This window comes from Chiloscyllium plagiosum, chromosome 38 (assembly GCF_004010195.1).
Source record: "Chiloscyllium plagiosum isolate BGI_BamShark_2017 chromosome 38, ASM401019v2, whole genome shotgun sequence".
NCBI classification, from domain to species: domain Eukaryota; kingdom Metazoa; phylum Chordata; class Chondrichthyes; order Orectolobiformes; family Hemiscylliidae; genus Chiloscyllium; species Chiloscyllium plagiosum.
In genome coordinates this window covers 1284949-1298012 of record NC_057747.1, presented here as the reverse complement: position 1 = coordinate 1298012, position 13064 = coordinate 1284949, and the positions used below count along the sequence as shown (strand labels likewise).

General features: G+C 45.7%; 1 protein-coding gene across 1 annotated transcript in view; it reads left to right on the top strand.

Annotated features, from left to right (window-relative positions):
• Positions 1-4042: 4042 nt before the first annotated feature.
• LOC122541717 (polyunsaturated fatty acid 5-lipoxygenase-like) overlaps positions 4043-13064 on the top strand; it is an 11289-nt gene continuing 2267 nt past the window's right edge. The window contains exons 1-3 of the mRNA XM_043678605.1: positions 4043-4890; positions 9398-9422; positions 11497-11695. Of these exons, the coding sequence (XP_043534540.1) occupies positions 4871-4890; positions 9398-9422; positions 11497-11695 (244 nt within the window). The 5' untranslated portion in view covers positions 4043-4870. The remainder of the gene's footprint in view (positions 4891-9397; positions 9423-11496; positions 11696-13064) is intronic.

Below are 13064 nucleotides of genomic sequence, written 5' to 3'. Positions count from 1 at the left end.
TGTGGAGGGTAGGTCTTGCCTTACAAGTCTTATTGAATTCTTCGAGGAGGTGACCAAGCATGTGGATGAGGGTAGAGCAGTGGATGTAGTGTACATGGATTTTAGTAAGGCATTTGATAAGGTTCCCCATGGTAGGCTTATGCGGAAAGTCAGGAGGCATGGATAGAGGGAAATTTGGCCAATTGGATAGAAAACTGGCTAACCGGTCGAAGGCAGAGAGTGGTGGTAGATGGTAAATATTCAGCCTGGAGCCCAGTTACAAGTGGAGTTCCGCAGGGATCAGTTCTGGGTCCTCTGCTGTTTGTAATTTTTATTAATGACTTAGATGAGGGAGTCGAAGGGTGGGTCAGTAAATTTGCAGATGATACGAAGATAGGTGGAGTTGTGGACAGTGAGGAGGGCTGTTGTCGGCTGCAGAGGGACTTAGATATGATGCAGAGCTGGGCTGAGGAGTGGCAGATGGAGTTCAACCCTGTCAAGTGTGAGGGTGTCCCTTTTGGAAGGACAAATAAGAATGCGGAATACAGGGTTAACGTTAGGGTTCTTAGTCAGGTGGAGGAACAGAGGGATCTTGGGGTCTATGTACATAGTTCTTTGAAGGTTGCCACTCAGGTGGATAGAGTTTGTAAGAAGGTCTATGGAGTATTATCGTTCATTAGCAGAGGGATTGAATTCAAGAGTTGTGAAGTGATGTTGCAGCTGTACAGGACTTTGGTTAGGCCACAGTTGGAGTACTGTGTGCAGTTCTGGTCGCCTCACATTAGGAAAGATGTGGAAGCTTTGTAGAGGGTGCAGAGAAGATTTACCAGGATGTTGCCTGGAATGGAGAATAGGTCGTACGAGGATAGGTTGAGAGTTCTCGGCCTTTTCTCGTTGGAACGGCGAAGGATGATGGGTGACTTGATAGAGGTTTATAAGATGATCAGGGGAATAGATAGAGTAGACAGTCAGAAACTTTTTCCCCGGGTACAACAGAGTGTTACAAGGGGACATAAATTTAAGGTGAAGGGTGGAAGGTATAGGGGAGATGTCAGGGGTGGGTTCTTTACCCAGAGAGTGGTGGGGGCATGGAATGCGCTGCCCGTGGGAGTGGTAGAGTCGGAATCATTGGCGACCTTTAAGCGGCATTTGGATAGGTACATGGATGGGTACTTAATCTAGGTTAGAAGTTCGGCACAACATTGTGGGCCGAAGGGCCTGTTCTGTGCTGTATTGTTCTATGTTCTATGTTCTATGTTCTATGAACTCTTGCAGAGATGTCCTACAGCTAAGAAGACTGACCTCCAATAACCACAATCATTTCCCTTTGTATGACTCCAACCAACAGAGGTTGTTTCTACTGATTCCCATTGACTCCAGTGGGAATTGGATGCATGGAAAGGTACATTGGGAAGAGAGGGGTTGTTGGAGTGGATCAGGCAATAGTAGGGGGAACTTCACCTTCTGAATGCCCCAAGGTGAAAGGGCAGGAAAGGGGTACATTCATTGATGATATTGCCCTGGAGGTAGCGGAAAGGCAGTCGGTTATCTGTTTGGGAGGATGATGCAATGAAAGGTCAAGACAAGGGGAAGACCATGGTGGATCTTGAAGAATGGACTGAGAGAAGTGTTGAATCAGGTCATTCCTCTCTCCAGTCCCCTTCCATCCCAGAACGGCAACACAGGGAACCATACATTAGCAACATTGCACACCTGCAATGGAGGAGAGAACATTTTGCTGGACGTGAGAATCCCAAATACCACAAAATATTCACCTGATGTCAACTGTCACTAAGATGTGAGTTAAGTGATGTGAGTGGAATCACCTTGAGAGATCAAAAGCAATACCCCATGGCAAGCTCAAAAATTGTCCACATCCCTGGGATCTTAATGAATCACTGACTATGTCCAGTCATTGGAGACCAGCAGCACTGTCCTAAAAGAGAGCACATACATTTATATAGCGCCAACTCTGACCTCTGTGTTGTACAACTAGTTCTTCTTTTTGAAGTATATTTTGCCAACCAAATCTTTTGGCTATGTTTCTTCTTTATTAATACGAGTACAAGAATATGGGGGTGACGTTGAATTTGTATAAGAGCCTTTTAGACCTCAGCTAAAGCAGTGTATACAGTTGTGATCACCACATTATAGGAAAGATTTGCAGAAGCAATTGACAAGAATGGTTCCAGGAACAAGAAACTTAAATGAAGAAGAAGTTGGGACTGTTCTCCCTCGAGAGAAGAAAGCTGAAAGGTGATCTCTAAATCATGGGTGGGTTGGTCAGAGTAGATAGGGAGAAGCTGTTCCTGCTCATAAAAGAAAATAGAACCTGAGGAAACAGATTTGAAATGATATGTAAACAAAGCAAGAGTGATGTGAGAAAACCTTTTCAGACAGCAAGTCGTTGGGGTGCAGGATGCATTGCCTGGAAATGTGGTGGAGGCTGGTTCAATCGAGGCATTCAAGAGTGGCATTGGCTGGCTATTTAATAATGAACTGTCTTCCTGGGTCGATGATGTGGAGGAGCCAGTGTTGGACTCGGGTGGGCAAAGTTAAATTCACACAACACTAGGTTATAGTCCAACAGGTTTATTTTGAAGCACTAGCTTTCAGAGCACTGCTCCTTCATCAGACCTGGTGAAGAAGCAGCACTCCGAAAGCTAGTGCTTCCAAATAAACCTGTTGGACTATAACATGGTGTTGTGTGATTTTTAAATCCTTCCTGGATCTAGCTGGTTTGAGGCTGGTGCTACAGGGACAGTGACTGGGGCTGGAGAACCCCCTGCCCTGGTTATGGGCTTCAGGACAAACTCCTCAGAAACAGGGCTCAATCCAGGAGCTCATCAACTTTCTTAAAGACCGTAAGAGACTGCAGTTTTGAATCTTCACATGATAACCCTACACTGGGCAATCCTCTGCACGGTTCATGTTAGAAACGAAAATCGCTTCTCAATAATCGCTCTAGACAAATTCAGGAAAACAAAGTTTTATTAACAAGTCTGCAGAGTTGGGCACCCTTGAAAAAAAGGCGCGCCAGGCTAACAATGTTTCTGATTAAATACAGTACAAGTCCCTCCCCTCTATAGCTCTAAAGAGTCACGAGGTTCACATTCTCACAAAGTCTGCAACAGTTTCCCGAGTTGTTTTTCTACCCTGTAGTCTTATCAGTCAAGGACTTATTCTTCTCTGTCAGAGTTAGTGGTCTTATCAATCAAGGACTTGTTTTTCTACTCTGTAGCAGCAGATGTCTCGTCCTTTATTATAGAGAAGCATGTTTTACCCTACCCCCACGGCTCTATTCCCCTTAGACTCTGAGGTCATGCACATCTTAACTATTTGTACCGAAATCGTCTCTCCCAGTTCAGATCACTGTAGTCACAGCCCCTTTAACATCCAGCTCTGTCTGAAGTTGTGAATATCCCACTTTCACCCGATCTTAGGCTAAAATCTTTAAGACCTGGATTCTTAAAACGAATCATTGGAATGAGCAGAATGCTTTCTAAAGAAAGGTACGTGCATAGGTTCCTAAAGGTGTCAGCACAGGTAGACAGGGTGCTTGCTTTCATTTGCCAGGGTGTAGAATCTAGGAGAAAGTGAGGTCTGCGAATGCTGGAGATCAGAGTCGAGAGTGCGTTGCTGGAAAAGCATAGCAGGTCAGGCAGCATCCGAGGAGCTTTCCCAGACCTGCAGCAGACCCCTGTATTTCTACATCCTCAGGAGGATATATGCGCTCAACCAACAGTATTTATCTACTGCATCGGACATAAAAGATTTGGTCCTCAGATGCTGCCTGACCTGTTGTGCTTTTCCAGCAACACATTCTCGACTTAGAATCTAGGAGCAAGTCTTGTTCTAACTTTATAAAACATTGACAGAATTTGCTGGAGAAACTCAGAAGGTCTGGCAGCATCTGTGGAGAGAAAGCAGTGTTAATGTTTGGAGTCACTTCGTCAGAACTGTGACCTGTGACATGCCTGGACGGCTCCAAGCTGTAAACACTGCTCAGTGAGATCACCCCTGAAGCAAAGGTCTCTATCTATTTACATCCAACCCCTTGTGCCTTGGGGGTGGTGGGGGAGACTGAGCTGTATGGCTTTTCTCTCCTGCAATCTTTCAACCTGCGGGTATCTCTCAGACAGACAGTCAGACAGAGAGACTGCTGGCGCCCGGAGTCTGGCTGCTGTCAATGGGCGGCTGAGAAAGTCCATTGCCGCTTGCAAATGTTATTCCGCCTGGTTTAAGGAGACCACTTCTACAGAGCTCGGGGGCAGACTGAGACTAGCTGGCTCACCCCTGCTGACAGCCAGCACGCAGTACGTGCCGAGTGGTCTCCATTCGGACTGTGACCATTCCGGCAGCATTGACCCCTGCTATCCTAGCACCAAACTCTATTTTTTTTTAAAATAAGGCACCAGTTTCCAGTTCAAATCATTCAGCTGGACCTTTGAGAAGTCGAGCTGTTCTGTGTGTGTTTGTGTGTGTGTGTGTGGTTAACCAAAATGTGATATTGCAAAGATCAAAGATTAACTTATAAAGTACACCTTATCTGTGTGAAACTTTAGACCAATTTTATTCCGCGTTCTGTGCCCTTGTATGGCAGGGGCTGTGGGTTCTGCTGTTTTGGGAGGAGAGAGGAAGCCTTTCATTCAGAGAGGGTGAAGACACTGGGCGGAACTACAGCGAGTCACTCCAGTCCCTGTCACTCTGTCCGTCTCTCCCAGGCAGGCACAGCCCGGGACTGAGCGCCTCTCCGGGAAGATGGTCACCTATACAGTGACGGTGGCCACAGGGAGCCAGTGGTTTGCAGGCACGGATGACTATGTTTACCTGACCCTGCTGGGAACTGAAGGTTGCAGCGAGAAAACCCTTTTGGATAAACCCCTCTACAATGACTTCGAGCGAGGAGCGGTGAGAATCAGTTTCTTTGTTAACCCTCTCTCACTTTACCTCGAAACGTGGTGTCTACTCAAAGTCTCCGCTCCAGAAACTATCTCTATCCTCTCACATGTGGCTGGACTCCGGAGAGATCCCTTTCGTTCAGTGCCCCCCTTCCAGCCCTCTCATTCCCAATGCCACTTGTTTCCAGTTTAACTTATCCCATTTCTCCCTTCTCTGTCTTACAGACTCACTCTGGCTCGTTATTGATCGCTTTGATCTCGCCCTCAATGTCCTCCACAATTTCCCTGACTTCTTCATTTCTGTCAAACTGATCCTCCCCTATATTTTCCACCTGCCTCTGACTCTCTTTTCTCTCCCCCTCCCACCCTCCTCAGTCTCTTCCAACCCTATCCGAACTCCCCCCTCCTCCTGTCTCTCATCACCTACCCATCTCTCTTTGTCTTTCTCCACAAGACCAGTCTCCACTCTCCCGTTCTTTCCCACCTCCCCTAGTCTGCCTTCCCTCTCTATTTCCTTCCTATCTCCTTTAGCCGTCAGTGTCTGCTTCCTCTCTTGCTTCACTCTCCCCTATCCTTCAAGTCTGCCCTGTCACTCTATCCCTCCACCTCCCTTTCCTCTCCTCTACTACCTCCACTCCCCCCACTTCACACTCTCTTCCCACTAGTTCAGTCTCACCTCCATCTGCCCAGACCTCCCCTCCCTTCCCCTCTCAGAGAGATGATATCTGTGCCTGTATTTTGAGTGGAGTGGTGCCTGTATTTACACTGGGACCAGTGTGTCCTCCCTATGTGCTGCCTCTCTGTCACAAGCTCTGCCTGTGTATGTCGAGTATGTATGTGAGGCAACCTTGTGCTCAGTAGGGTGCTGCAACTTTCAGGAAACTGATTAGATTAGATTCCCTGCAGTGTGGGAACAGGCCCTTCGGCCCAACAAGTCCACACCGACCCTCCGAAGAGTAACCCACCCAGACCCATTTCCCCCTGACTAATGCACCTAACGTTATGGGGCAATTTAGCGTGGCCTGTTCACCTGAACTGCACAACTGTGGGAAGAAACTGGATCACCTGGAGGAAACCCACGCAGACACGGGGAGAACGTGCAAACTCCACACAGTCAGTCACCCGAGGCTGGAATCAAACCCTGGTGCTGTGAGGCAGCAGTGCTAACCACTGAGCCAACGTGCCACCCCTTGACGTGCCCCTCTGCCAATGCCACTCATGCCTGGTCTAGTGGCCACCCTTTAACACTCGTTTGGAACTGGAGGACCCTTGGTGAAAGGGAGAGCAAGTGCTATCATTTCTACTTGCATCCAACCAGAACCGCCCCCCCCCCTCTCCCCGCAAGATGCTGAGACACCCCACACCCCGATCGATACAGGCAAATAAATCAGACAGATTGTATCTCCTGTCAGAGAAAAATGAAAATAACATGTTGCTGCAGATCCAGCTCTGAGAAGAGTCAGCTTGCAGTCAGAAAGCATTGCTCACTCTTGTGTGTAGTCTATCGTCAGCCTGCTGTTGTTCTGGGTTTCTCTGAAGGGCCATTCACCTCGTGTCTCTGTGAAATCCACGAATCCCTCCTGTCATCCAGCCCTTCCGGAACAGTCTCTGAGGAAACTATCCCTCTGCGGAAATAGTTCAACCCCCGTCTTTCCCCATGGATCAGAGTCTGAGGAGAACCATAAGGAATATCATTATTCCATTCTCGCTAGCTCCCTCGTTCCAAAGCCGATTCTCCCCAGCCCCAATCAAAATGGCATCCATCCATTTGACAATTCTTTGTCTTTAATGGTAACTGCTCTTATCCAGAATAAACATCCAACAAACTAATTAGACTCTAATGGTGTAGTGGTAGTGTCCCTATCTCTGATCCAGCAGGCCCCTGGTTCCGGTCCCATCTCTTTAGATTACTTAGTGTGGAAACAGGCCCTTCGGCCCAACAAGTCCACACCGACCCGCAACACACCCAGACGCATTCCCCTATATTTACCCCTTCACCTAACACTACGGGCAATTTAGCATGGCCAATTCACCTGACCTGCACATTTTTAGACTGTGGGAGGAAACCGGAGCACCCGGAGGAAACCCACGCAGACACGGGGAGAATGTGCAAACTCCACACAGAGAGTCGCCTGAGGCAGGAATTGAACCTGGGTCTCTGGCGCTGTGAGGCAGCAGTGCTAACCGCCGTGCCGCCCTACAGAAGTGTGTAATAATAATTCTGCACAGGTTGATTGGGAAATTTGGACAGTAAAATAATTTTGACATGTTGCAATTGACAAGAGTGAGGTCAGCTGTGATGCCCTTACCAGTTCAGAAAATGTATTGTACTGGAGGGGGTGTGAAGGAGAGTCACCAGAGTGTAGAGGATGCAGCACATTAGCTACAGAGAGAGGCTTGATAAGCTCAGTTTGTTTTCAGTAGGATCGAGAAGGTTAAGCCTTAAATACCTGATCAAAGTATTTAAGATTATGAGGGGCATGGACAGGGTGAATAGAAAGCAGCTGTTCCCTTAGTTAAAGGGGGCATCATTTTAAAATGAAAGACAGGAGGGTTTTGAGGGGATTAGAGCAAAAACATATTCACCCAGAGGGTAGTGGGGCTCTGGAATGCATTGCCGGGGAGGGGGGGAGTTGAGGCAGGAAAGCTTACGACCTAAAGAAAGTACTTGGATGAGCACCTGAAATGTATAAAATTCTAGGCTGTGGGCCTAGTGCGGGAAAGTGGGACTAGTCTCAGAAGTCACGCATTCTTGGCAGTACAGACTTGATGGGCCAAAGGGCCTCATCCATCCTGTATGTCTAGGTTTACGTTGAGAGTTTGCTAACACTGTCCCCAGTTAACTAGTAGCTGTAAGGCACAGGGGAAGGATCACCAATGATTTGAAACAAACCAGTTCAAATTTGCTTTGACCCAAACATTGTGAGTTTGCCCGAGTCATGTTCCCTCTAAAGCGTAGCATTGAGTGAGGTCCCAGAGTGACTTTCTGAAACCTCCATTGAAAGTTTAGTGTCAGTCAGAGAGTTCATTTCATGTTTAGTGATGATATTATGGTGCACATTGTGGTTCCTGATTATAGTTATTCATTCACAAACTGCTGGGTGCAGCCACCCTCTTGAGTGAGCCTAGATCTCTGGGAAGTGGATATTGGAAGGATTTGACAGAGAGCTGGTTCCTGGCTGTGGCCAGTGCTCAGCAGCTGTTTGGAGGCAGGGGAAAGTCAGGTACTGGTTTGTGAGGCTGGAATGAGGGGGGATGAGCTTAGAATAGTTTACAGTTTGGCGCAACATCGAGGGCTGAAGGTTCTGCGCTGTGTTGTTTTATGTTCTATGAATTTCACCGATCCTGACTGGGATGTGTGATCAGTAAAATTGTGTGTTTACTGAACTATACTGACACCAGTTCCAAACTCTAGGTTTAGGTAATAACCTCTGTTTTGGCACCTTGTAATATACTTTAAATATGATACATCAGTGTTCTCTCTTAGCCATCATTAGATTACTTACAGTAATTACTTACTTCAGCCCAACAATTCTACACTGACCCGCCGAAGCGCAACCCACCCATACCCCTACATTTACCCCTTTACCTAACACTATGGGCAATTTAGCATGGCCAATTCACCTGACCTGCACATCTTTGGACTGTGGGAGGAAACCGGAGCCCCCGGAGGAAACCCACGCAGACAGGGGGAGAACGTGCAAACTCCACACAGTCAGTCGCCTGAGTCGGGAATTGAACCCAGGTCTCTGGCGCTGTGAGGCAGCAGTGCTAACCACTGTGCCACCGTGCCGCCCGTATCATAATAACTATATACTCTTAAAAACTCCAACCAACTTGTCAAACATGATTTGACTCTATTTTTAGCATATATCATTCTCTAAATGCTTACCACATTTTTAATGCTAGTTTCTGGTGTTTAGAGGGCTAACCAATTGGCTAACCAATCCATTGTTACTTGTTTTTTACTCTTACCCCTTCCTGAAGAAAAACGTTTCATTTGCTACTTTCTGTTCCCACTGGGATTGTCCTAGAATCCAGAGAATCCAAACCAATGCACCCACTATCTTTACAGCTAGCTCTGTTAAAATCCATGATATAGACCATCAGGTCCAGGAAATTTGTTAGCTTTTTTAGATTCATTAGTTGCAACACTATTTCCTCATTAACGTTTATTTGCTTAAGTTCCTCGTCTGTGTTAAATTTTTGGTTTCCTACTGTTCTGGGATTGTTTTTGTTGTGAAAACAAATGCAAACTATTAGTTTAGTGTCCCAACCATTTCCTCATTCACAATTAACCTCTGTCTCCTCCCATCAGTGACACACATTTAATTTCTCTAATTTATTTTTTCCTACACCCTGATGGATCTCTTATAATCTATGCTTATGTCACTTGTAATTTATTCTTTTTTTTTATCAATTCCTTAGTCCTCTCTTGCTGAAAACTGAAATCCTTCCAATTCTGAGGCTTGCTACTCTTTTTGGCATTATAACCTGTTTGTTTTGTTCAATACTAGGTACAATTCTTCAAAATTAAATCAAGTGAGTTTCTTTGCTTGTTTTATGTTTATTAATCCTAGTTCATAGTCAAAAATGTAAAAGCTGCCAATGATGCTTGATTTACAGTACACTAAGTATTCAGCAGTCAAACTATGCAGTGTTCTATTATATTGGACATATTAAATTAAGACCTAGAGAGGGTAAAACAATCTCCTTTCATAGAATAGGATCCCTACAAAGTGGAAGAAGGGTATTCGGCCCATCAAGTTCACACCAACTGTCCGAAGAGCATCCAACCCAGACCCAGTCCTTCCCCATTATCTTGCATTTACCATGGCTATCCACCTAGCCTGCACATCCCCAGGCACTGTGGGCAATTTAGAATGGCCAACCCACCTAAACCTGCACATCTTTGGACTGTGGGAGGAGACCCATGCAGACACAGGGAGAATGTGCAGACTCCACACAGACAGTAGGCCGAGGTGGGAATCGAACCCGGGTTCCTGGCGCTGTGAGGCAGCTGTGCTATTCTGCTCCAAAGATCTTTCTAGCATTTAATTTGATTATTGATAAAGGAAAATTATTTCTAATTTGCCTCTAACTGAGGATAGTGGGAAGGGGAGAAGATATCACGAGGTTTGTGTACGTAGTGAGCTCAGAGCTAACCCACAGTAAACGAAAGAGAATTTGAATATTTAGTTGGAAGCACTGAACAATTTGTCAAGACTCATTGATTGAAAAATTAAAAAGACCTTGCTGGATAAACCTTGATGTTGGACAACTCCCACATGGGAGAAACTGTTACTTTTTTGTTTAGAACTTTTCAAACCTGATTTTAGACCAAAGTAAGGAAACCGTGATTAGTCACACTTTCACTTTGTAGGTATTGTATGTAACAGCATTTTTAAAATATATCTAATCTTTCAGGGGGTTGTAGATACTGCTTGGTAAGCCAGTAGTTATTTGCCCATCCCTAGTTATCCTTAAGAATTTAGTTATGAGTTGCCTTCTTCAACTGCTGTCGACTACGTGCTGTAGTAAACACACAATGGAATTAGGGAGGGAATGCCAGAATTTTGATCCAACAACACTGAAGGAACGGTGATATACTTCCAAGGCAGGATAGTGAGTGGCTCGGAGGGGAATGTGCAGGTGGTGGTGTTCCCATGTATCTGCTCCCCTTGTCCTTCTCAATGGGAGTGGTAGGGGTTTGGAAGATGATGTCAAAGAAGGTTTGCTGAGTGCTTCAGTGCATCTTGTGGATGATACACACATTGAGTATTGTTCAAACTGCGCTCATCCAGGAAAGTGGAGCATCTTCCATCATGCTCCTGACTGACATTACGTTCCCTGTAAACTGTGCAGCCGTGTAGCTGTGGAGCTACTGGGAGATCCCACATGCATGGCCCTATTTCTGCTTTTTAACCATCCCATCTACGGAACCCAGACCTCCATGCAGGAGGAGGAGCAATGAACAGGATGATTGCTGCTGGCTTTTGCCTTGTAGATGGGGGCTTCCTAAGTGCTGTTGCAGCTGCATTATTGATATGGCTGGGTTTTCATATAGATTAGATTCCCTACAGTGTGGAAACAGACCCTTTGGACCAACCAGTCCACACCGATCCTCCGAAGAGTAACCCATCCCCCTCTGACTAATTCACCTAACACTATGGGCAAATTAGGAAACCCACGCAGACACAGGGAGAATGTGCAAACTCCACACAGATAGTCACCCGAGGGCTGGAATTGAACCTGGGACCCTGGTGCTGTGGGGCAGCAGTGCTAACTCACTGAGTCACCATGCCGCCCCGGCATGTTATAGCTACTTTCTGCCTCTTTGATGGCCAACTAATCTTTTGCATATGCCACCATGTTACTGAGTACACCACATTTTCAGTAGTAACCTTTGATGTGACAATTTATCAAATGCTTTCTGGAAATCTAAATGCTACAGCACGTGTTGCCTCCTCAAAGTAGATTGGTCAAATATGATTTCCCTTTCACCAACCATGCAGACTGAGCCAAATAATTTTGAATTTAATCTAGGTGCCCAGTATCTGCTTGCTGTCCTCTTTACACTCAGTCCTCGAGTAATGTTCCTCTTTGCTTTGTGTAGGTAGACTCGTATGATATGACAGTGACCAATGATATTGGCGAAATCCTGTTGGTGAAGATTGAGAAGCGTAAATACTGGGTGCAAGATGACTGGTATTGTAAATACATCACTGTAAAAACTCCCAATGGTGATTACATGGAGTTCCCATGTTATCGATGGATTACTGATCACAAGGAAATCGAGCTACGGGATGGACACGGTTAGTGCGAAGCTTGAAACTGAACTTGGACAGTGAGTGGGAGTAGGTGTGGCATGTTTGACACTGTCTGTATTGGGCTAGCTGCTCACAGAGCGTTGCAGCTGGCCGTTCTGTCACTTGGCGAGATGAGGAAAGGTCAGCTAGGCTACCTGCTTCTGATCCCATCTAGTGAGTAGCCACCTACACATACCCCAACCCCTTGAGTGATGATGTAGGTGCAGCTGTCAGACTCTGCAGTCACATTGTTGTCAAATTGTTAAATCATACACACAGGGCCAGAATGCTATGAGCAATTGTGGAAATGGGGTGAATCAATGATGAAATCACCAAAAGCATTGTGCATTTGGGAAGATAGACTCGCTTAGTGATGAATCGAGAAACCAACGTTAATGTCAGAAACAGACCATGGTCACACTGTGGTGGTACGACTGGGCCTAATACTATTGACAATGTGGCCATCTCCCAGCAATTATTATATCCCTATCCCAGGTCCATGGGACCTGATCCATAGATCATGGAGCAGAATCTCAGAAATCAACAATTTTGTTTACGAAATCTGCTAAAGAGATGGGAAAATATACAATTGCATGGGGTGAGGATGTAAAATGATATATAGATGTGATATTGGATCAGCTGCAGGTATGCATCTCAATCTTATCCAAGTTAAAATAATCAGATCTGTCCAGCAGCTGGTTGTAGAGGGCTCCCTGGCCTTAAACTTTCATATCACAGGTGTCCTTTCAGGAAATATCTGCTAATGTCAGCAGTATTTCCAGGTTTGCAAATCCATCTTGTATGAGGGAATTCATTGAGGCTTATATACCAGAAGCAACAGTCATATCTCCACCTTTACAGACAGAGCAGCCTCTCACTGGTATGATATCGCACATTGCATTGTGTTTCCTATGGCCATCCTGACAGCAAACATGCAAAATGAGTGTGGGAGAAGTCCATTCAGTCCCTCAAGTCTGTCCTCGCCAATCAATAAGATCATAGTTAATTGAATCATGGTCATAACTCCCTTGTAGATCAAAAATCCAACTCAGTCTTGAGTAGATTATAAATTCCCCAGCTGCTACGGTGGAATGTGCTGAGAGCATCACTGCAGGCATCAAGATAACTCATCAGCAAGCGAACCATTCCTTCCAGGTCCTGCAGTTTTATCAAAACAATCAGCAATTTGGTCACAACCATAGGCAGTACGTCACCTTGATTCTGTATCTATTCTCCTGACAGCAGACAAGACTTATTCATCTTGAAAGGCATAAAAATATATGAGCAAGGAGTAGTAGTAGGCCATTCAGCCCCTTGATCCTACTATCTGATTACAACACCAAATGCATGTTCCCATCTACCCTTTCACCTCTTT